General features: G+C 35.9%; 1 protein-coding gene across 1 annotated transcript in view; it reads right to left on the bottom strand.

Annotated features, from left to right (window-relative positions):
* Positions 1–22329, bottom strand: part of LOC107545778 (A disintegrin and metallopeptidase domain 3-like) — a 58586-nt gene extending 36257 nt beyond the window's left edge. Inside the window, exons 1-6 of the mRNA XM_087814186.1 lie at positions 22183–22329; positions 21566–21648; positions 19445–19500; positions 14097–14175; positions 4719–4795; positions 4071–4248 (exon numbers count right to left, since the gene is read on the bottom strand). Of these exons, the coding sequence (XP_087670312.1) occupies positions 4071–4248; positions 4719–4795; positions 14097–14175; positions 19445–19500; positions 21566–21648; positions 22183–22240 (531 nt within the window). The 5' untranslated portion in view covers positions 22241–22329. The remainder of the gene's footprint in view (positions 1–4070; positions 4249–4718; positions 4796–14096; positions 14176–19444; positions 19501–21565; positions 21649–22182) is intronic.
* Positions 22330–23406: the final 1077 nt, after the last annotated feature.

Raw genomic sequence — 23406 nt, 5'->3', positions numbered from 1 at the left:
AAAACAATACACGGCACCTATCAGGCAGTATGAGAATATAAAATAATATCAACATTGGCTTTCATTCGCTTTAAATTTTGTATTTTCCTTAAGTTGTAGCGTCAGAGAGTTTACTAAAAACTTTTCTTGCCTTTTTAAGGTATGCCGGCAGTGCTATGAACTTCCCTCTTAGGACTGCTTTCACTGTGTCCTGTAGACTTTGGGTTGTTGTGTGTTCATTTTCATTTGTTTCCAAGAAGTTTTTGATTTCTTTCTTGATCTTATTGGTAACCCATTCATTGTTTAATAACATGCTATTTAGCCTCCAGGTGTTTGAATGTTTTTGAGTGTTTTTTTCTGTAGTTGATTTCTAGTTTCATGCCCTTGTGATCTGAGATGCTTGATATAATTTCAATATTCTTGAAATTATAGTCTCTTGTAGAGACTGGTTTTGTGTCCTAACATGTGGTCTATCTTTGAGAATGACCCATGTGCACTTGAGAGGAGTGTATATTCTGTAGCTTTGGGGTGAAATGTTCAGTAAATATCAATTAAATCCATCTGATTTAGTGTGCCATTTAATCATTGTTTCTTTGTTGACTTTTTGTCTAGAAGATCTATCCAGTGGAGACAGTTGGGTGTTCAAGTCCATGAATGTGACTGTATTGTTGATATCTCCCTTAAAGTTCTTAAGGTTATTATTGATAGGTCCTTATTTATTGCCATTCTAATTCTTTATGCCTATGTTTCTCTCTCTATTTCTTATTATTACAGCAGTCCCTTTAACATTTCTTGCAATGCTTCTATTTCTACTTCTAATTACAGCAGTTCCTTTAACATCTCCTGCAATGTTGGTTTGGTGGTGATAAACAGCTTTACCCTTTTTTTGAGTGTGGGAAGCTCTATTTCACCATCTGTCTTGAATGATAATCTTGCTGGATAGAGTACTCTTGCTTTCAGATCCTTGTTTTGCATTATCTTGAATACTTCATGCCAGTCCCTTCTGGCCTGTAGAGTTTCTGATGAGAAATCAGCTGACAGCCTAATGGGAAATCCTTTGGAAGTAACAGATTGCTTTTCTTTTGCTGCCTTTAAGATTCTCTCTGTCATGAATTTTTGGCATTTTAATTATGATGTGTCTGGGCGTGGGAGTCTTTGGATTCTTCCTGCTTGGGGCTCTCTGTGTCTTCTGAACTTGTGTAACTTTTTCCTTCACCAGGTTAGGGAAGTTTTCTGGCATTATTTCTTCAAACAGGTTCTCTAACCCTTCCTTACTTTTGACCTCTTCTGGCACTCCTATGGTGTGAATATTGTTCCATTTCATGTTGTCCCACAGCTCCCTTATTCCTTTTGTTCTTTGTTTTTTCTTTTTGGATCTCTGATTGATTTTTTTCTACCAGGTCTTTTAATTCACTGATCCGATCCTCAGCTTCCTCTAATCTGCTATTTATTTCTTCCAATGTATTCTTTATTTTTATGTCGTTCTTCATTTCCTTCATAGTTTTCTTTTTTCTCATGTTGTTCAGCATCCTTACAATCAGTATTCTGAACTCTGTATCTGATAGATTGTTTCTCTCCATTTCATTTAGTTCTCTTTCTGGAGATTTCTCTGGTTCTTTCATTTGGGGCTTGTTTGTCTGTGTAAGAACAAATTCAGAAACACATGCCAACACCTAATTATCTCCATTCCTGCAGTGATATCCCTGGTTTCTTCTAGGTTCTGAAATTTTTGTCTCTCTTTTATTTTATGATTACATTTAGTTTTATATCTGAACCCTTCTAATTACTTCCAATTATTTTGCTCTACTACATTAGAAAATATGGTTAGTAAATATTAATCGTAGTAGGAGTGACATTTATTGATTGCTTATTTTCTCCACATGTTATGCTAAGTTATTTCCATTTATAAACTTATTTGACCTGTGAAATAATTGTAATAGTTAGATATTATTTTCCTTATTGGCTCTTTAGAGATGAAAATGTAAACACAGGAAGATTTTTTTACTCCCCAAGTTAATGTGGCTATGGACTGACAGACTGGGATTTCAAACCATGGCAGCTGGGACTATATGTTATCTCTCTATCTCTTTCAATCCCTCTCTTATTGATGATTCTTTGGAATGGGTTGGCTGCATGAGAAGTATTATTTGTCTTTCCCAAAGCATGTTCCCCCTTCAGGTATTCCCTTTGCCACAGAAGAGTCTTCATAGAATCCTTCAAAGGTTTTTTAACTACTTTATGTGATAGAGCTCTACTTTAGTTGCACAATTGCCTTAAGTTGTGTCCAGTGTTGTATTGCAACATGCAGGTGTTTTCCTGAGCTGCCATAAAGGTTGGGGTCAAATCCTAGTTTCATTAAAAATGAAACTTTTGTCTCTATATATGTTTATGTTTTATCATTTTTATGGATTTCTGAAACAATCATTTTATTAATTGTACTGGAACCAATACCTTTGCCAAAATAAATAAAAGCAAATTAGAGCAACAATGAGAGGCAGTTTATCGTAAATTAAATTTCAGTTTTATTCATTGCTATTTGTTTGACTTCTCTTTAACAAAAATCCAATTTGATGAGAACATGTGGACAGAGATTGATTTATTTAACCAATAATGTTAAAATGAAAAATTGTATAAATATTCTTAAGGAGGAAGGTAAAAAAGGAAGTAAAAAAACCTTTGAAAATAATGCCCACTTTTACATGCAAGGATTTATAAGCAAAGTGTTAGTGCTCAAAAATTTGGCACATTGCCCTAGCCCTTTTGCTCACTGGTTAGAGCATCAGCCCAGGGACTGAAGAGTCCCTGGTTTGATTCTGGTCAAGGGCACATACCTCAGTTGTAGGCTTGATCCCCACCCTGGACGAGCCTGTGCTAGAGGCAACCAATTGATGTGTCTCTCTCACATCGATGTCTCCCCACCCCTCACTTCTACTCTATCTGAAAAGGAATAGAAAAAATAACCTTTGGTGAACATTTAAAAAAATGACACATTCACGAAGTCCATGTATTGATTAAATAAAATTATAGATATGCAAAATATGACAATTTTTTAAGTATATAAATTTTAAGTTTATGCATAAATATATAAACTTGTGTAACAGAATATACATCAAAATGATTGCAGTGGATTCCACAACGACTTTTACCTCTAGGCAATGGCATTGTGGTCCATTCTTACTTTTCTTATTTATACATATATTTAATATTTTTATCAATGTTAACCAATATTATTTAAAATAATGTATGCAAAGGTAATTTAATAATTAAATTACACTTTATTAAATTCAAATAATTAAATTTTAAAAATGCATTGTCCTCTTAAGAGCAAAAAGGAAATTTCAAAGAAACACACATAGGCTATTTTTTGTTTAAAAAAATCTATACATTTATAAATCCACATTTATAAGTAGATATGTTCAAAGAATTGGACCAACATTCTAAAAGCACTATCTCTAGATATATTTGGTACAACATCTTGACTTTTTCTGCTTTTAAATTTTCTGTCAAAATACTACTTTTTTACAAAGAAAAAATAAGTATTGGCAAGGAAAATACTGACAAAGTAATAATCAGCAAATTTGAGTATCATTCTATTAGTAAGATGCAAATTCAGTAACAATACTTGCAAATAGGGAAATGTAAGAATATGTGTTTATATCTATTACTTTTTTTTTGGCTTTTGAAAGAAAGCATCATTTATTTTAAAGTACAACACAAAGTTGTATTTTTATGAAATACACATTCAATCTTGTATCTCAAGACTTGGCTATGTGCATTTCAGTTTTTTTAAATAAATTCAGGAATAAAAACGTTATATACCTCAGGTTCAAACAGCACAGAAAATGCATATGGTCTTATCTAAATGTTTTTACATTCATTCACTATTCTTCAAGTTGACTTACATTTCATTTCTAAATTTTACATGAATTAACATATTTTAATTCATATATTCACATATTTAAAATAAATATCTTACAGGAGAAGATTTTAATATAATTAATATCAGCTTGTTTGTTTTCCAAATGTAACAAATTTCAATGTAAGTTTATCAAAAGTAACAAAAATGGAGATTTCAGAAAATGGTTGCTTACTTCTGACTTCACCAGAATCCTGTAGGCCTGATCTCCCAGTTGAATCATAGGATGATTATCTTGTAAGGGGAGAAAATCAACTTCATTATTCTTTATTTGATAAAGAACATGCTCATAATCAGCTGCAGATTCCAATGGTTCAATCCCGTAACTGATATTCTCCAACTGCAATAATCCCCTGAATATTTAAACATATAAAAACACATAATGGTAATTAATATACTTTTCGCACTGAGAAATGTAAGTCAATGCTAAATAAAAACATTTTATAGAAATTTGACAGTGGTCTTTAAGGTCTAATTTAATCTAAGAATCATCCCATTTTACTCAAATTAACTTTCAACTCAATTTTATACCTCCTGTCTATTATAGCATTTACAAGTCACTATGGTTCTAGTATGGCTAATACATATGAATATTATTTATACTAGTGGACCTTTTCTAAATAAATTTTATGACAGTAAGCCTAGGATAGAGACAACTAAATATAAAAAATGTAAGAGGAGGATGAGGAAAAGAAAATATCTGAGAAGAAATATAATCAAACCTGTATTTTCTTTGCTTTCACTCTATCATTCAAGGAATTTCTAAAAATTAAGGGGTTACACAAGATTGTCAATCATGCACATATCTGGAATATGCCATTACCTGAGTCCAGAACAGGTGTTAAGTGTCACAGCTGATTTTGGAATCTCTGCAGCATATCCTTGATAAAAGCAGTGTCCCTAAACAGGAGTACATAAAGGTACATTCATGAATGATTTGTAAATAAAGTTTTGGGTTTTATACTCACTTCATAGACATTACGAAACATGCACATTTAGCCATTAACCAATATTATTCACCAGATATCCCATTTCCTTTTGATCTACCTACAATTTCTTTCTCTTAACCCTCTTCTGCCTATGAATCCCCCCAAATAGTCCTTGCTATAATTCTAAATTCTATAATTTTGATAGAAGCTTTTAAAATCCAAGGACATATAGAGCTTCCCAGGTAAGAAAAAGCTAAAGGAGTTTGTCAACACCAAACCGGTATTACATGAAATGTAATACATTAAAGTAGTACTTCTTCTTTAAGAAGAAGGAAAAAAAGAAAAATAATATGAATAAAATGGCAATAAGTATTTATCTATCAATTGAATCTAGAAAAAAAAATAAGCAAACAACCAGACGAGAAACAGAGAAAATGAAACCTAATGGAAGCTATAAGATTTAATTAATAGTGATGTATCAATATTGGCTTATAAATAGTAATTCAAACACCATACTAATACAAGATGTTAATAATGGGGTAACTAAGAAGTTGGGAAGGTGAAGGGGAACTCTGTACTTTCCATTTCATCTTTCTTAAAGCTAAATTTGCTGAAACTAATAAGGTCTATTACTTTTTTAAAAACTATTATGGAGGAAATAAAAAAGCAAGCCATGGACTAGATGAAATGGTTCACAATACACATATTTTATTTCATTATTTATTTTTTAATTTAAATTTTATTTTTCAATTACAGTTTATATTAACATTATTTTGTATTGGTATCAGTGAAGAGCATAGTAGTTATACTTTACAATGTGTTTCCCTTGTTGTTTTCAGTACCCACTTGGAACCATACATAGCTTTTGCAATATTATTGACTATATTTTCTATGCTGCACTCTACATATCTGTTATTGTTCTGTAATTATCAATTTGTACATATTAATCCCTTCACCTTTTCTGTCCAGTATCACAAACCCTCCTCCCCTCTGGAAAGCATTAGTCTGTTCTGTATTTATGTCTGTTTTGTATGTAGGTACAGCGCATACATTTTAAAAAAGAATTTGCATCAAAGATATAAAAACAGATAATACAACTCAGTAATAAAAAGATATATAACCCAATTAAAAGTGATTAAGACTTTTTGAAAATAAAAACTTACTATAAAGCTATAATAATCAAAACACTGTGCTACTGTATTAGGAGAGATATATAGACCAATGCAATAGAAATAAGGGTTAATAAATAAATTCATACATCTATAGTTAGTAGATATTTTACAAGACTTCTGAGATTATTCAATGTAGACAGAAGAGTCTTGTCAACAAATTGTGCTAGGTAAACTGAATGTCTATATGCAAAGATAGTATCAGATCATTACTTCACATTATATACAAAAATTAAGTCCAAATAGACCAAACATCCAAATATAACAGCTGCAACTATAAAACTGTTACAAGAAATGATAGGGGTAAATCTTCATAAATTTGGATATGGCAATGGGCAATCATTGCTGAGATCTGACAGCGAAAGCACAAACAACAACAAAAAATAAACTGGAGTTCCTTAAAATTAGAAACAAGTATGCACATCAAAAGCCATTGTCTAGAAAGACACAACTCATGAAATGGAAGAAACTATTTGCAAATTGTATAACTGATAAGGGTTTAGTGTCCAATTCAACATCAAAAAAACAAATAACATAGTCAAAAACATGCAGAAGACTTAAGTCAACATTTCTCCAAAGAACATATAAAAATGACCAACAGAAACAACTGAAAAGTTACCAAACATCAATCATTAGGGAAATGCAAGTAAAAACCAAACTGAGTTACCACTTCATATTCACTACACTAATCAATTAAAGTGAAAAATAATATTTTGCTTAGCATACTACTTTCCAGGTCCCTCCATGCTGTCTCAAAGGATAAGAGATCCTTCTTTTTTACAGATGCATGGTATTCCATTGTGTAAAAGCTCAAGACCTCTTTTATACACTCATCAACTGATGAGCACTTGGGCTGTTTCCACATCTTAACTGTTGTCAAGTATGCTTTATGAACATAGGGGTGCATATATTCTAACTGGTGTTTTGGTCTTCTTAGGATATATTCCCAAAAGTGGGATCAATGGGTCAAAAGGCAGTTCCCCAGTCAGAGAAAGACAGATATCAGATGATCTGACTTATATGTGGAATCTAATGAACAAAATAAACTGACAAAAAAATAGATCCAGAGACATGGAAGCATGCAACAAAATGATGATTTTCAGAGGGAAGAATGCAGGGGGAAAAATTTATATGCATATGATGGACACAGACAATATTGCAGTAAAGACCTGGGGAGAAGAAGGGAGTGGGAAGGAGGAGGTCAATGGGGGAAAATAGGGGGACATCTGTAATACTTTCAACAATAAAGATATATTTAAAAAAAGGAAACATAATTAGTAGTGCTTGGAACTACTGAATATTGCAGAAGGGAATGTTAAATGGTGCAACTGGTTTGGAAAACAGTTTGGAGGTTCCTCATAAAGTTAAACTTAGAATAACCATAAGATCCAGATATTCTATTTCTAAGCATAACCCCAAGGAATTGAAAGCATGTTTTCTAATAAAAATTTGTACACAAGTAGTTATATCAATACTAGTGCAAATAAATAAGTAAATAAATAAATAAATAAATAATAAAAATTTTGCATAAGCAACCTTATATTTTCTTTCACACTGGTATTTCTTTTTTTAAAATTTATATTTATTGTTGAAAGTATTACAAATGTCCTCCTTTTCCCCCATTGATCCCCTCCTTCTTCATCCCTCCCCCACTAGGCCTTCACCACACTATTGTTTGTTTCCATGTGTTATGCATATATGCACGTAAGTTTTTAGCTTAATGTCTCCCCACCCACTCACACCTGCCTTCCCTCTGAGATTCATCAGTCTGTCCCATGCTTCTATGTCTCTGGATCTATTTTGTTCATTGGTTTACTCTGTTCATTAGATTCCACATATGAGTAACATCATGTGATACTTGTCTTTCTACGACTAAGCATATTTTGCTTAGCATAATACTCTCCAGGTCGCACCATGCTGTTTCAAAGGGGAAGGGAACCTTCATTTTTACAGCTGCACAGTATTCCGAGGCATAAATGTCCGAGAAGATTCTTGATATGATTTCAGTCTTCTTGAATTTGTAGGCTTGTTTTGTGTCCTCATGTGTTGTCTGTCCTTGAGAATGTCCCATGTTCATTTGAGGAGAATACATATTCTGCAGCTTTGGGGTGAAATGTTTTGTGAATACCAATTTAATTCACCTGATCTAGTGTATCAGTATCCTTATTGATTTTTTGTCTGGAATATCCATCCAGTAAAGTCAGTGGGGTGTTAAAGTCCCCTACTGTGACTGTATTGCTGTCTATCTCTCCTTTAAGTCCTCCAGAGTTTTTTGTGAGTTTCCTCAGCCTGTGTGAATCTTTTGATCTGAGGTGGGTCTCTAGTAAACAACATATGTTTGGGTCTTGTTTTTTTATCCATTCAGCTACCCTATGTTTTGATTGGGGCATTTAATCCATTTATATTTAAGGTTATTTTGGATAGGTACTTATATGTTGCCATTTTATTTCTTTATCCCTATGTTTCACATTCTCTCTATTTCAACTTTTTTTTACAGCAATCCCTTTAACATTTCTTGCAAAGCTGGTTTGGTGGTGATAAACTCCCTTAGCCTTTTTTTGTCTGGGAAGCTCTTTATTTCACCATCTATTTTAAATGATAGCCTTGCTGGACAGAGTAGTCTTGGTTTCACATCCTTGCTTTTCATTACCTTGAATACTTCATGCCATTCCCTTCTGGCCTGAAGGGTTTCTGATGAGAAGTCAGATGACAGCCTTACAGGGGCTCCTTTGTACGTAACAGATTGCTTTTCTCTTACGATTCTCTCTTTCTCTTGAATTTTTAGCATTTTAATTATATGTCTGGGTGTGGGCCTCTTTGGATGCTTCTTGCTTGGGACTCCCTGTGCCTCCTAAACTTCTGTGACTTTTTCCTTCACCAGATTAGGGAAGTTTCCTGCCATTATTTCTTCAAACAGTTTCTCTAACCCTTGCTTCCTTTCTACATTTTCTGGCAGTCCGACGATGTGAATATTGTTACAATTCATGTTGTCCCACAGGTCCCTTAAACTGTCCTCCTGTTTTTTAATTTTTTTTTTTCTTTTCGGTTCTCTGATTGGGTTATTTTTTCTACCCTGTCTTCTCATTTGCTGACCTGATTCTCAGCTTCCACTACTCTGCTGTTTATTCCTTCCAACTTTTTTTTTACTATGTCATTCTTAATTTCCATCAGCATTTCCATTCCTTTTCTTATACTGTTCAGCGTCCTTATGATCAGTATTCTGAACTCTGTATCTGGAGAATTTTTTTGTTCTTTCATTTTGGGCTTGTTTTTGTGTCTCCCCATTTGGCTGCCTGTTTGTATTTGTTTCTATGCATTAGGTAGATCTGCTAGGACTACCAGTCTTTTGGATGGTCTCTGGTGCAGGGCAACTCAGAAGCTGTTTGTGACTGGCTTGAATATTTCTGCACTCCACAGCTTGTGGTTGCTCTGGTAGGGCTGACTGTGTTTGGGCAACACCAAGATACGCTCCAAGGCCTACTTTTCCAAACCCAGAGTCCAGAAGCAAATCAGGACTCTCAGCTGCATTTCTTCAATGTATGATCTATAACTGCTAACTGCATGTAATTAACATTAGTTTGATTTCAAATGTGAACATCTCACTTGGTTTTTCTAAGGCACTCAAAAGTACCTTAATTGACATTTCCTAATAATTTTTGTCTTTAGTATTTCACCTTTTGATCATCCTTAGTTCAAGTTCTCATCTCTACGGACTTTCATAGCAATAATCTCCCCAGGTTCTCCCCCAATATTCTCTTTCAGTAAATATTACCTTTTCTTCCCTTAAAAGTCTAGTGATATCTAGAATCAGACCTGTTCCTTTGTCAGTCTTGTGGTATTAAAACTTTACTAGTATCCAGTTCTCTTCTATGAGTTTGCTTATGCGTTTTAAATTCCCAGAGATACATCTCCATCAGTAACCATTTGCTTTTTCTCAAAACTAGCCTTAACCACTATCCCCCACCCACTGACAGCAGCTGAACATACCCTGCTCCATGCTAAGCAACAGTTGCAGCTATCTCCACATGCCAGTACAGGTGCCAGCAGCCATTGTAGCTACAAGCCCTTCACAAAGTAGAGAGTTTCCCAAACTATACACAGCAGCAGAGAGCAATTCAGATTCTCAACGCCTGGTCTTGCATCCAAACAGAGAAAAGGATCCTCATGAGAGATTTCTCAGTTAGGATTTTTCTTAACTAAGATACACTGGCAGAGATCAAATGAGAAACACACTGACATCCAGTGGCTGGAGAACAGCCAAAGAAAATGCTCTCCATATCATGGGTTCTTCAGCACCCAACTCCACCTAGCAATACAAGTTGGCCCAGCAAAGTACCTTTTACCACTATAGGTTGCACTATCGGGAGAAATCCAGCTGAAGTTCCAGCAGAGCACAATAAAATAATAGCAAAAGACCCCAAAAAGCTAACTACTCATTAGAACAATAGAACACACTAAATCGACACTTAAACTGGGTGATTGCTTTCAAATTTAGATTATTTAAATGTGAAGCATGCAACTAAAAACCACACACTATACCAACAACCAAGGAAATCACAGCAAAAAATGAGAAAAGGTAAACACTGATGTCAATATTGAGATGAGCCACATGCTGAAACTATCAAAGATTTTAAAACAGCTATGAAAATTTGTTTCAATGAAAAAATTAAATGAAATTCTGGTCAGGAAGACGGTGCAGTAGGAAGTCCTGGCTCCTCCATACCCCAATGAACACACCAATTCAGCAATAATTCACAGACAAATTCCCTTTGTGAGAAACCAGGAACTAACTGAAAACCTCCTGCACGCCCTGAAAGAATGCAAAATCCGACCTACCAAAGCCAGTAGGGAGGTCTGGAATAGGCTTCACCAGAGATTCTGCTCCAGAGCACTGACAATATAATCAGAAAGAATCCCTCTAGTTCTCACCTTGACTCAGGGGAGGAAAGTGGTTGCTCACAAGTCCAGTGAGCACAGTCAAGCCCCTGAGGCAGCAATGCAGGTGGTGCTTACTATACACCATTGATTCATCCCCACCCCAACTCTGCACAGAGTGAGTGGATAAAAAATCCCAGCTCTCTGCTTCCTCCTGGGGTAGGAAAGAGTTGATCCAAGCAGGCAGTTCCTCCACTTCCCCCAAATTGCTCAAAGAATTAGTGTCTTTCTCACCAGTCCTGGAGCACTGAAGGGTCTGGCACGATCTAATTATCAGGGAAAGAATAGAGGCAGCAGCTTGGGATGGTAAATGCCACTGATTCTTTCTCCTGACCAGCACAAGAGAAAGCAGGAAAAAAATAGATGCCTGCTTTTCCCTGGAGAGGGAAAAGTGTTAGTAGAGGCCCCCAAAATCACTTTCCAGGATGTTTTGTGAAATCGTCTTCTGTATACTCCTACAAGGTGAAGACTGGGAGAGTCTTCTAATATGCAGACACCAAAAAAAATAATAATAATAATAAAGTAATCAGGAAAAGATGTCCAAAAAAAGAAATAGGATAAATCTCCAAAACTGACCCTAATGAAATGACGTTAAATGGTTTACCTGACAGAGAATTAAAATGAACTCTCATGAACATGCTCACTGAGGCCAAGACAACAATGCAAACATTACTAATCAGTGAGAGACCTTATGAAAAGGATGAGCAGACACATTACAACACGGGAGGAAATATTTGCATACACACATCTGGCAGAATACATATTTGCGTAATACATATCTGTATTTAGAATACATAAATTGCTCAAAAATTAACAATACAAAAACCAACCAGTCAAACTAGAAAATGGGTAAAAGACATTTAATAGATATTTCACAAAAATGGCACAAAGAAGCACATGAAATTATGTTCAACATCATTAGTCATTGGAAAATGCAAATCAGAATCACAGGAGACACCACTACACATCTATCACACGGGTAATTCTTTTTTAAATCCTGAGTAGCAATCAAACAGACTTAAGAACGCAGATACTTAGACATTGCCGGTGGAAATGTAAGATAGTACATCACTCTGACAAATATTTGGTAATTTCTTGTAAAATATAAACATACACTTACAATTTGGCCTGCCAGTCGTTTACCTGGGTATGTATTCCAGAGAAATAAAATTTTACTTTTCATTTAATCTATCAGATTTATTGGTGTAAAGCTTTTATAATACTCCCAAATATTTATTTTTCTCTGTGACTAGTAATATCTCCTTTCATCCCTAATATTCATGGAATTAGTTTTCATTCTGAAGAAGTCTTACTAAGGTTGTTAATTTTTAGTCCCTTTAAAAAGGAAATAATTTCCGGGCTTTGATTGTTCCCATTCTTTTTCCTTTTTCTATCTCATTGATTTCTGCCCTTATGTGCATTATTGTCTTCCTCTACAATGTTGTAACCCTTTATAGAGTATTGCATTTTGTATAGGAAAGCAAATAATTTAATGGTAACCCTCCTTACTCATCTCATTGCTGGGCTTCAGGCCATGGGGTGATAAAAATATCTCTTACTCTAGATCTTTTCTCCTAAGGATTAGCCTTTCTGGTCTCAGCTGAATGCCTGGTCACACTATGCTGCCTGGACTGAGAAATCCATTATCTCTCAACACTGTTTGACCTAGAGCAATGATTTTCAAACAGTATGATGCAAGAATTTTTTAAACATGTAATACCTGACAATTTAGTCAGGGGCACTGACCTCTTTTCCCTTAGGTTGTCAAATAAAAAAATGACAACAGCCAACACAACAGTAGCCATCTGGTGTGAATTATACCTACTTTTGAAGAGATTCCAAGATGGTGGTGGAAGCTACACTGACACTCCCAGAACCAAACTTGAATTACAACTAAAATATAGAAAACCCATCCTGAATAATCAACTGAAGACTAGCTGGAGAGAACCCTTATAACCAAGAATGCAAAGTACAGATTGGTAGGAAGTGTGGAAGAGCGAGAGGGCTGGCCAGGCTCCCACAAGCAGCAGCTGAAGTTCCAGACACATGCCTCAGCTATGGGGGTCCCACTGAGAACTCTGGGGTCTAAACCCCAAGCTGGGCTTGTCGAACACTGGCTTCTTCCTAATCGTAGTTTCTGGCAAAATGAGAACCTTACCGACTAAAAGCTAACTTTCTCACATGCTTTTAAAAATTTCTTGACTCCTACCTGCATTTTGGGATACAGTTGAAATTCCTACATTTCCCATGTGAACATATTCATTTTCTGTACCCAGTATACTTTTGTGTCCTGACTTTCCCAGTAGTTCACCTATAATTTCCAAGGTTACCCCCACCACTGAGGTCCTAGGATATATCAATTTAAACTACTCAATGTGTTTAGGGTTTTTCTAGTTCTTTCACTTATTTTTTTTGTTCGTTTCCTTTCAAACTCCTATCAATACTTCCAGGTAGTTTAAATGTCCTTCTTGGACAAGTGGTTCCTGAATTTTAAATCTAAAAAGTAGTTGTTCTTGCCCAGACTGCGTGGCTCAGTGGTTGAGCATCTAACTATGATCCAGGAGATCTTGGTTCCACTCTCAGTCAGGGCACATGCCTGGGTTGCAGCCTCAATCCCAGTAGGGGGCGTCCAGGAGGCAGCCGATCAGTGACTCTCTCCCATCATCAATGTTTCTAACTCTCCCTCTCCCACTCCCTTTCTCTCTTTGAAATCAACAGATATATTTAAGAAAAAAAATTTTTTTTAAAGTAGTTGTTCTATTCAATAAGACTTCATTGTTAATTGCCACATTATATTTGGACTTGTGACCTGTTTCCCTAATAATTCTGTGGAGTATAAAACATTATTTTTCACCCTAGCTGAAAGCTCAGTGGTTAGAGCTTTGGCCCATGGACTGAAGGGTCTCGGGTCCGATTCCGGTCAAGGGCACATAACATGGTTGCAGGCTTGATCCCTACCCCTGCCGGGTTGCATGCGGGAGTCAACCAATAGATGTGTCCCTCTCACACAGGTGTTTCTGTTTCTCTTTCACCCTTCCCCTTTCTCTGAAAAAGCAATGGGAAAATATTCTTGGGTGAGGATTAAAAAAACACGTAATTTTTCTTTCCAACAATGGCACTTTAACCACATACAAAATATAATCTACACGGAATAAAAGCAAAACTTACCTTTCTAAATGAAGAATCTGGATACAATGTTCCTGATTTGTTGTATGCATATACCAGGAAATGAGGGTCTAAAAATGACCTAATTCAACCAAGATAATGATACTTCATTGTAATAATTTCATTAACAAAAGTAACTTTCAGAATCATTAAATTAAACAAAATTTATTTTCAATTATACAAGCTCAAATATCCAAAAAATTAAATGGACTCATCTCTCCATTATCTACTTTGCTTTCTGATAGCATAATGTGTATACAGGAGACAACAGTAATCACTATAACCAGATACCAGTATGAATGCTGTAATGACACAGCTTTATCTGTAGTAAAAACAAGAGTTTCCAGGTTCCCACAACAAAGTTTTATTTTAGATTTAACCATCAATAAATCTAATAGTTTAAACATGCTAGTTAAAATTTTCTAACAAGTAGCCCTCAACTGATGAAGACCAAAAAATGTATGTTTTTATCATTAGTTTTCATGAAGTTATGCTGTGGTAAAAGGGAATGCCAATATTCTTATTGCCTTAAAACAGCAATGGATGTTCTTTGCCAGTTGACTGCAGGTTCAGCTCCACACTACCTTCGTTCTGGAACCCAGGAAAAGACATGACCCCTCCTAGGAACTCGCCTTTCTTGTGGCAGAAAGAGAAAAAAATTGTAGAAGTGCTCAACAGTTCGCGAAGCCTTTGTTTAGAAGTGGGATACTAGTGTTCTGCTCACATTTCCTAAGCTAACCTAAAGGATCCCTGTAGACCAACCAATATAAACAGAAGTTTAATCTTCTTACCAGGAAAAAAGTGATGATCATGGAACAATCTAACAGCAGTATTTATTGTAGGGAGACTGGAATTTCTCAAGGATTCCAAACACCAAAAGGCATTTCAAGGCCAGAATCCAAAGAGACTAAAGCAGTCACATCATACTTTCTGTCACCAGGACTTCTCTTTCTGTATCTGCTTCATTGTCTCTCATTCCTGATAACTTTTCCTTTTCCTCCATTCAAATAGCAAAACTAGAGAGCTTCCCCCAAGAAAAACAGATATTTATCAGTTCACAATCACACACTTAAGGAAAAACTGAATGGCCTGGGCTGGTTCAGGTGCAAGTGCCTGGAGCATGAACTCTGGGCCAAGGCAGAGTGCCATGTTAATATCTGTAGGCATCTCCACGGAGGTGGTGGAAATGGGAATCCAAGCAGTCCCCAGGAAAAAGAAATCAGAGGGGAAAAACTTAACAGATATCTTACAAACATAATTAAAAGGATAAAGCTTTAGTTTGCAAGTTTCTTCACCCTGGGCCCTCAAAATATACTTTTTGCTTCTACGTGAAACAACAAAACAGTCCAGCTTAATCAGTGAAGAAATAAAGACACAAACGACCATTCAAAGAAAAACGAGACCCATTGTAAGGAAATGAACAACAAAACAGAAGAAAGCAACACTTGAAAGTTAGTTCCTAATGAAGTAGCATGAATTGAAGAAAATAATCATATTTTCAAGAAAAGTTAACAAGCTGTCAAAGAATATCAGTTGAAGAAGAAAAAAAAAAGAACACTCTGACTCTAAAATACATGACAGGCAAAGTTGACTAATTTAATAAATGCGCCAAAGAGAATTTGGTTACTGAGATCAGACAAGAGGCCCAGCCAATAAAGAGAACAGACCCTGGTAAAATACACAGCAAAAACAAAGATTTTGAAACAGTTATAGAAAAAACTATGATATACAGGGCAGAACAAAATGACCCAGGAAGAAACCACAGATTTCCCGTGGAATAAGTAATGTGTAGGAACTTAAAAATAAAATTAAAAAATCAAGGAACTTATGATATATCAGGGAGGATTAATATAACACCACACACAGAGAGAACATACTGGAAAATTCACTTACAGTGGACTATATCAAATTATAAAAATTTATAGCAAAGGAATATGTCTCACAAATACTACACAGTGCGAAGATGTTACTCAATGAGGAAAACAAGAGACCTTTGCAGATATGCAGATTCGGAAAGCTTTCCATCTGCATATTCTATCTAAAGCATATAATGTGAAAGTATTCTAATTAAACATTCCTTGAGTCAGCATAAAATTGCAATAAAAGAAAAAAAAATGAAGCACTGATAAAACTGGACTAATGCAAGACATTTAAGTAACAGAAAGCACTGGATTGGCATCTTAAATGTAAATAGAATTTTAAAAATACTACAGGAATATTATAGTACTCCTATAGTGAATGTGAGAGGCAAAAGGGAGGAATCTGAGGACCTAGAAAGGAAAATATGAATATAATGATTATATAAAAATTTCATTTTTATAGCAATACATCCCACAAATAAAGGAAGAACACAAGCATTAGGCTGGATGGCATATTTGCAACATACAGAACAGATAAAGGGTTAATACCTATAGTAAACACAAGTTCCCAAAAACTGATCATAGTAGAAGAAAAAAAGCAGAATGATGAGCCACAGACTGAAAATAAATACACAAGGCAAACGAATAAAAATAAAAATCCAAAAGAAAAAACAAAATCTTGGGAGAGGCAATTCAGTTAGAACGGTTGGGAAACATCTGAAAAGATACTATAAGTTATTAATAACCAGTGAAATGCATATCAAAACAACAATAAAATAGCATTTCTCACCCATTAGTTAGCAAAATAAATGAGTAAAGATACTCATTTTGTTCGCAGTGTAGAGTACAGAAAACCTTTTGGATTGCTGGTGTGAGTGAAAACTGGTATAACCCTTTGAAGTAAAAAATTTGCTATATATATATATGGCACATAAGAATTTTCTTACATATAACCCATCAGTGTCACTGGTGCCCAGGCAGTTGTGGCCAGGGATATCAGCTTTCCTTGCTATAAACATGGGTGGATAATTAATAAGTGAGATATATTCATTTGATGGCTGCATACGTATTTAAAAAATTTATTTTGCACACAGCAATATGAATCTCAAAAAAATAACATTATGCAAAGTGTTGCATTAAAAACAACCACCAAACCACAACCACATACAACAGACTAATAAGTATCTATTGCTCACACTTCTGGGTCACATGTGGGTAGCCATGGTAGTTCTGCTGATTGACTAGGCTTGATCAATGGTCCTGGATTTAGCTGAATGTTGCCCTATTTAGGAATGATTAGAGCACCTTGGGTGTACTCCACATGTATCTATCTTTCAGCAAGCTGGCCTAAGCATATTCTCATACAAGATATAAACAAACAAGGTAGAAGGCAGAAAAGCATGAGAGCTTTTTCAAGCCTCTGTCTGAATCAAGACAGGTAATATCTTTTTGGCCAAAGAAGTCACATAGCCACAAAATGGGCTACACAATTTGTGAGACCCCCAGGTAAAATAAAGATGCGAGGTCTCTTGCCCAAAACTACTAAGAATCTCAGGACAGCAACAGCAGAGCATTAAACCAAGCGCAGGGCCCTTCCAACCATGAGGCCCTGTGAGAGCACACATCATGAAGTTCGCCTTGCAAACGTAAATTCAGATCCAAGGGCTGGAGAGTAGAGGGACTGAAGGAAACGTATTTATCCTACCTCTTGATGATACACACACAGAGTTAGTTACATGGCAAAGAGTGAAGATATAGGAAAAGGTAGTGTTGGGGTCACTTTTGTGGCCCACCATATTAAGATAAATAAATTGATGGAATATACAGTATTGAGTCTTTACAACTATTAAGAAATACTGAAAACATGATTCTTATTGCTCCCTCGACATATAAATGAATGAAGATAAAAATATGACAGAAGAACATGTGTCAATATTATAATTGTGATTAGCAATGGGGAGTGAGAGAGATTAATAGGTCTGGTTATGCAAATAACAGATTTCGGTATTACAGGCCATGGACAATACACTTCTTTTAAAACAGTGTAGGCACAACGCTTACATGTGTGTCACTAACTGTTTAAATTATTCTCAGAATTATCCATTTTATTTTTTATCATTCAAAAGAAAAAAGCCAGCATAAAAAATATTGAACTAATATAAGCTATGGACTTTGGGCGATAATGATGTGTCAATTTAGGATTATCAATTTTAACAATATATCATTTTGATGGGGGTTGTTGATAACAGGGAAGCTATACATATGTGGGGGGTAGGGAGCATATGGGAAATCCCTGTACATTCCAGTCAATTTTGCTGTAAAACTAAAACTGCTCTACAAGATAAAGTATAATTAAAATAATAAATAATGAGAAAACTATATGAATAGGCAAGCCTCATACAGGTAAATGCAAATAGCCAATAAATGTTTAGAGTAATTATTGAGGGAAATACAAATTGATGTTCAGATGAAACAGAATATTTTAGCACATCATGCAGGCTTTTGGAAATCTAAATTGCTACCATCTTTTCAGAAAGACACTGGGAATGTCTCTCAAAATCTTAATATACTACAAAATGTGAGTATTAAATCAGTGACTACATGCAAATTGCTTAGAAATATGCCCAGCAAATGGTATGTGTTCAATAAATGTCAATTACTTTTGTTGTTTTTTATTATTATCACTATTACATTATTCATACTTCTTGATCCAGAAACCTATTTCTTGATATCAAGGCTACAAAACAAAATCTATATTACATAAAAATATACATACAAGCATGTTCATTGCAGGACTCAATAGTGACAATCCTTGGAGAGAACCTCATTACCTATCAATATTACACACTGTGGAATGTTATCTATTAAAGGATGAGTTACAACATATACAAAGAGCAAGAAAACAAGCACCATTATTTAATAAGACCTGTCAGTTGCAACACCCATTTTTGTAAAAACAAAATTTGGGGTAGGTTTTATTTAAAAGAAGGGTGAAATTTAACTGGAAAATTGGGAAAAGATACGCACAAAGTTATTAATATTGATCTTCTAGAGTGAAGATAGAAAACTGAGCATTTAAGACATTACAAATACTCTAGCAAAGTGAGAAAAATATTATAGACTATCAAGTAAAATGCTTAAAATAATTTAAATATATGAAATAACATGAGGACAAACAAAGCTAAACATAGTCAAATAAAACTATTCCCTTCCTTGTTGCAATTGTGATTACATTTTAAGGAGTTATGCAGAGTAGTTTTAATCTATCTAAAATACCTCAATATTTACATCATTAAGTCAGAATTTGGCTTGAAAGTTAAATTTCAAATCTCAAAAGCAAGAATGAAATTCTCATCTGACATGAATCAGGAAGAAGATATAACGTGAAATAAATGTAATATTCATGCTTTTGTTTAGTCTCAATTTAGGGGAGTGACTGTACTAATTTAAGAAACCAGAAACAACTGTATGAATAAAAGAATGGCCACTTACTGTTTTTCAAGATGGAGAGTGTATGTTTTCCTGTTAATTTGGATGGTATAAATGACCTACAGCAAAGTATTCAGAAAGAAAGTAATTATTAGAAATGTAAAATTCTTAAAAGTCAAGACATAATTTTTAAAATTTACTCTTTTATATAAACAAAGACTGTATTATGCATGTGTCAAAATTATATGTACACATAGACGTATATTGCTATCTTTCTTTAATCGTGGAATGTATGATAGAAATTCAAGGAGTCTAAATCTATTTCAAATTAAGAACACTAGTCACTGGCATTTATTACATATCACAATCAAGTTTTAATTTAAAATGGTTACATTTGGAAATGCTGAGGAACCTTTGAAAAAACTTAAATTTTATTATCTTTTTTCTAACTTTGCAGTTTCTAGCACAAATAAATTGAAAATTCGAATGAAACAATTCAGGTCCCCTTTTAAGGTTGAAGGAAGTATCCATAGTTGTCAGAAGCATCTGTTTTTTTCCCCTCCCCTTCCACAGGGCCCATCACAAGGACATACCCTAATTTACACAAATCCCCTCAGAGATCGCAGCTCAAAGAACCCAATCGGGAACATCATCAGAAAACATAGGCCCTTTTATGGGGTAGCACATACTCAGTTCTGTTAAACATTCCAAGTTTGCAAAGAACATGAAGTTTGTCATTGGGTGCACTTTTCTGTATATGTCATTTTCAACCTGTTAGTGTTCAGTCTTCTGTAGCCTATTGAAAAAGGTGTGTTGGCATTTCCAAGATTATTGTGACATTGTTTCTTTCTTCTTTTAATCTGTAGGTTTTCTGTCTTGCATTTTTTGGAGCTTTGTTGGTGGGTGCAAACAGATTTAACATGTTGATATCTTCACGATAAACTGACTCTTTTATCAATAATAACGTAGCTTTTACTTCTAGAAGTGCTTCTTACTTTAAATTCTACTCTGATATTAGTATAGTTGCAACAACTTACTTTTGATGTTTTCACTATTTTATTTTACCTTTTGATCTACTTTGATGAAATAACTTATTTTTTAATTTTACATATCCATTTAAAATTTAGAGATGCTTTCTGAAAGATAAAAGCAAGTTGCAATTTCCAGGGTTTCCCACATTATCTATTTTCCACAACGTAGAAGACAAGTTATACAGGGCTTATTCTCAAACAATGAAATAAAGATAGGACACTAAAAGAAGTAGTACTCAAATCTATTGTTTTTCTACATAATTTTTATATATACAAATATAGTCACAAAACGCATCATGAAATGCATCATGAAAACGCATCATGAAATGCATATGATTTGGGAGGCACTGGAATATTACTCAGCCATCAAAAAGAATGAAATCTTACCATTTGTGACAACATGGATGGACTTAAGAGGGTATCATGCTAAGAGGAAAACGTTCTATGGACTCACTATGAAATGGATTCGAAAATTTCTCCCTCTATCAGTTTTTATTTTATATGTGCTGAGGGCATTTATTACATTTGTAGAAATTTATAATTGTTATCTGTTCCTAGTTAATTTAATATTTTAATAATGCTTATCCCTCATAATGTTGTGTGTGTTGAGTGTATTAAGTTTGTTTGAGTGTAGTAAATGCTTTCTTTTTCTGTTATTATTGTGGATACTCATGTTTTCTTTTTGTTTCCATTATCCCAGTATATGCTAAACTTTCCTAAAACTTTAGCCTCTCTGGATACTTAGATTTTAGTGTAGTAGCTTTTATAAACACACAATCACTAGATATTTTTCTGGTGCCATAAAGTGAGACAATCAGGTAGAGCATTCAGTGTGGAACACCTGCCTCATATCAGTGCCTAATAGTTTTCCAGCTGGCAATTCAATGTTCCTCTCTGCCACTGCTACTGAGGTTCCAATCCTTGAATTCCTGTCAGATCACCGAGTATCTTTATAGTGTCATAATGTTCACATATCACTTGACAAATTACGACAATCAACACACGTTCTCATTCAGACAAAATGGCTCTTAAACACAGCAATTAGAGCACAATTTTTCACAAAGGGCTATTCATGAATTAACTTGTGTCATGCAGTCCAGGAAAAATAGAATTACTCATTTAAAAAAAAAAAAAAAAGTCATTTCTTAATTACATGTGTTTCTGACAGATCCCCATTATTGGTGTTGGTTCGCAGCTTCCGTGGCACTGTAAGTTGCAGATGAGATGCTTCAGAGTCTGCAGTAAAAAAACACATGTGTGAGCATTCCCAGGGTGCAGAGCATCCTTCCTCTTCGCTGACATGACCTCTCCTATCACGTCGCTCTGAACCCCCAGGCCCCACCGTGCGCGCACGCGCACGCACACTCACACTCACACACGCATACTTGGTGCGATTCCAGGAAGACACTCCTCCCGCGAGAGCATCACCCACCACCGCGCACAGGCACTTGGGCCTCGCCCACCTCAGCCCTGACTAGGTGAAGAAGGGCTGGTCCCAGGGCCCATCCAGCTCGCTGGGTCCCCACCACGCAAGGAGCAGGGCGCCCTCTCCCGCCAGCGCAGAGACAGGTGAGTGAGGACCAGCTGGCCCAGGCCTGCTCTGAGCCCTCCAACCACCCGGCGCGCCAGGACCCTGAAACCAGGCGGCTCTGGCAGCAGCACGCGGGGCAATCCCCCCCTGGCCCGAGGTTCTGCAGCAACAGGGGCGACACTGGCCTCGTCCAGGGACACTGCGCCTGGCCGCCCTCACCGGGCCGGTTCCCCACTTACAGTGGTCCGCGGAGGTCAGCCGGCCTAGGCCTGAGAGGATCAGCAAGAGAAACAGCATTGCGAGGCCGCTGAGCCTCCCCGCGGAGAGGGCGGTTGGCGGTGTAACCGTGGCGCCTCGCGCGGGGCGGCGGCGCAGGACGGGCGGCGGGCGCGGGACGCCGCTGCTCGGCCCCGCCCACCGCAGGCCGCCCGCCCAGCCGGCCCGCTGCGCGCGCACCGCGCTCCTGGGCGGGCGGTGGCCCGCCTCCCGCCAGGTGCCTCCGTTAGGCTAGGAAGCCGCTTTCTCTGGAAGCAGCTCTTGACGGGATTTCTTGGCAACAGTAAGAGTTCACGTCATAGCTTTCTCATACAATAGCTGAATTACTGTAGTGAAGGAAAAAGACAGTAGAAATTCAAGCTAGATTTAGTAGCAGACAACTGCCTATTGTAATCATATCTACTCCCAGATTTCCGCTTAAGTCTCGGGTCTAAACAAGTACACACGCGCCCACGAACATAAAGAGGTGTTGTTAAAACATATATAAATGAATTCTTCAATTGCCAGTAAATTCGTTTCTTAGAAAGATATTTGGTCAAACTAAGTAAAAAACTAAATATGAAATGAGTGTATGTATTTGTTTGAATCCCTCACTATGAAGTTACAATGTAAGGATCAAGCAGAAAAAGTCACAAGTATGAAGTGATCCTGTAAATACAACTTTACATTCTCATTATTTCTTCCTTGTGTATAATTTGGTTTCTGTGGCTAAGCAGACTAATAAAAGTTAAATATAAATTTTCCTCCCATCACTGTGGAGTTCACACATAGAAAGGCAATGGAGTTAACTTGGAAAGAGCTTTCATTTGATGGCTTAATATGCACGTTAGTGACTTGTTAGTGATTTCAATTTTGCAAGGACTTTTTTGCCAGAGTTCTTAAGTTGCTCCCCCATGGAATACTTGTGTTTGCACTCCTTACATGCAATATTTATACACAAAATCAAATGATTGTGTTTTCCCAATGTGTAAAATGAGACAAAATAGAACAATGAAAATATGTCCTTATTCATGCTTTTCTTAAATCGTTTAAGTGTGATTTATCAAAAAAAATTGTACAAGTACCAAATAATAGCACAAGAAAATTCTATTTCTAAATAGCCGGTTCTGTATACAGTATTTCACTAACATATTTACAGCCTAATTATTTAATTTTGTTGCAATGCATGCTGTATACCATACTCATTA

This window comes from Miniopterus natalensis, chromosome 2 (assembly GCF_054644295.1).
Source record: "Miniopterus natalensis isolate mMinNat1 chromosome 2, mMinNat1.hap1, whole genome shotgun sequence".
Classification (NCBI taxonomy): Eukaryota; Metazoa; Chordata; class Mammalia; order Chiroptera; family Miniopteridae; genus Miniopterus; species Miniopterus natalensis.
Note: the sequence above shows the minus strand (reverse complement) of the source record. Positions and strands in the feature narration are given on the sequence as shown.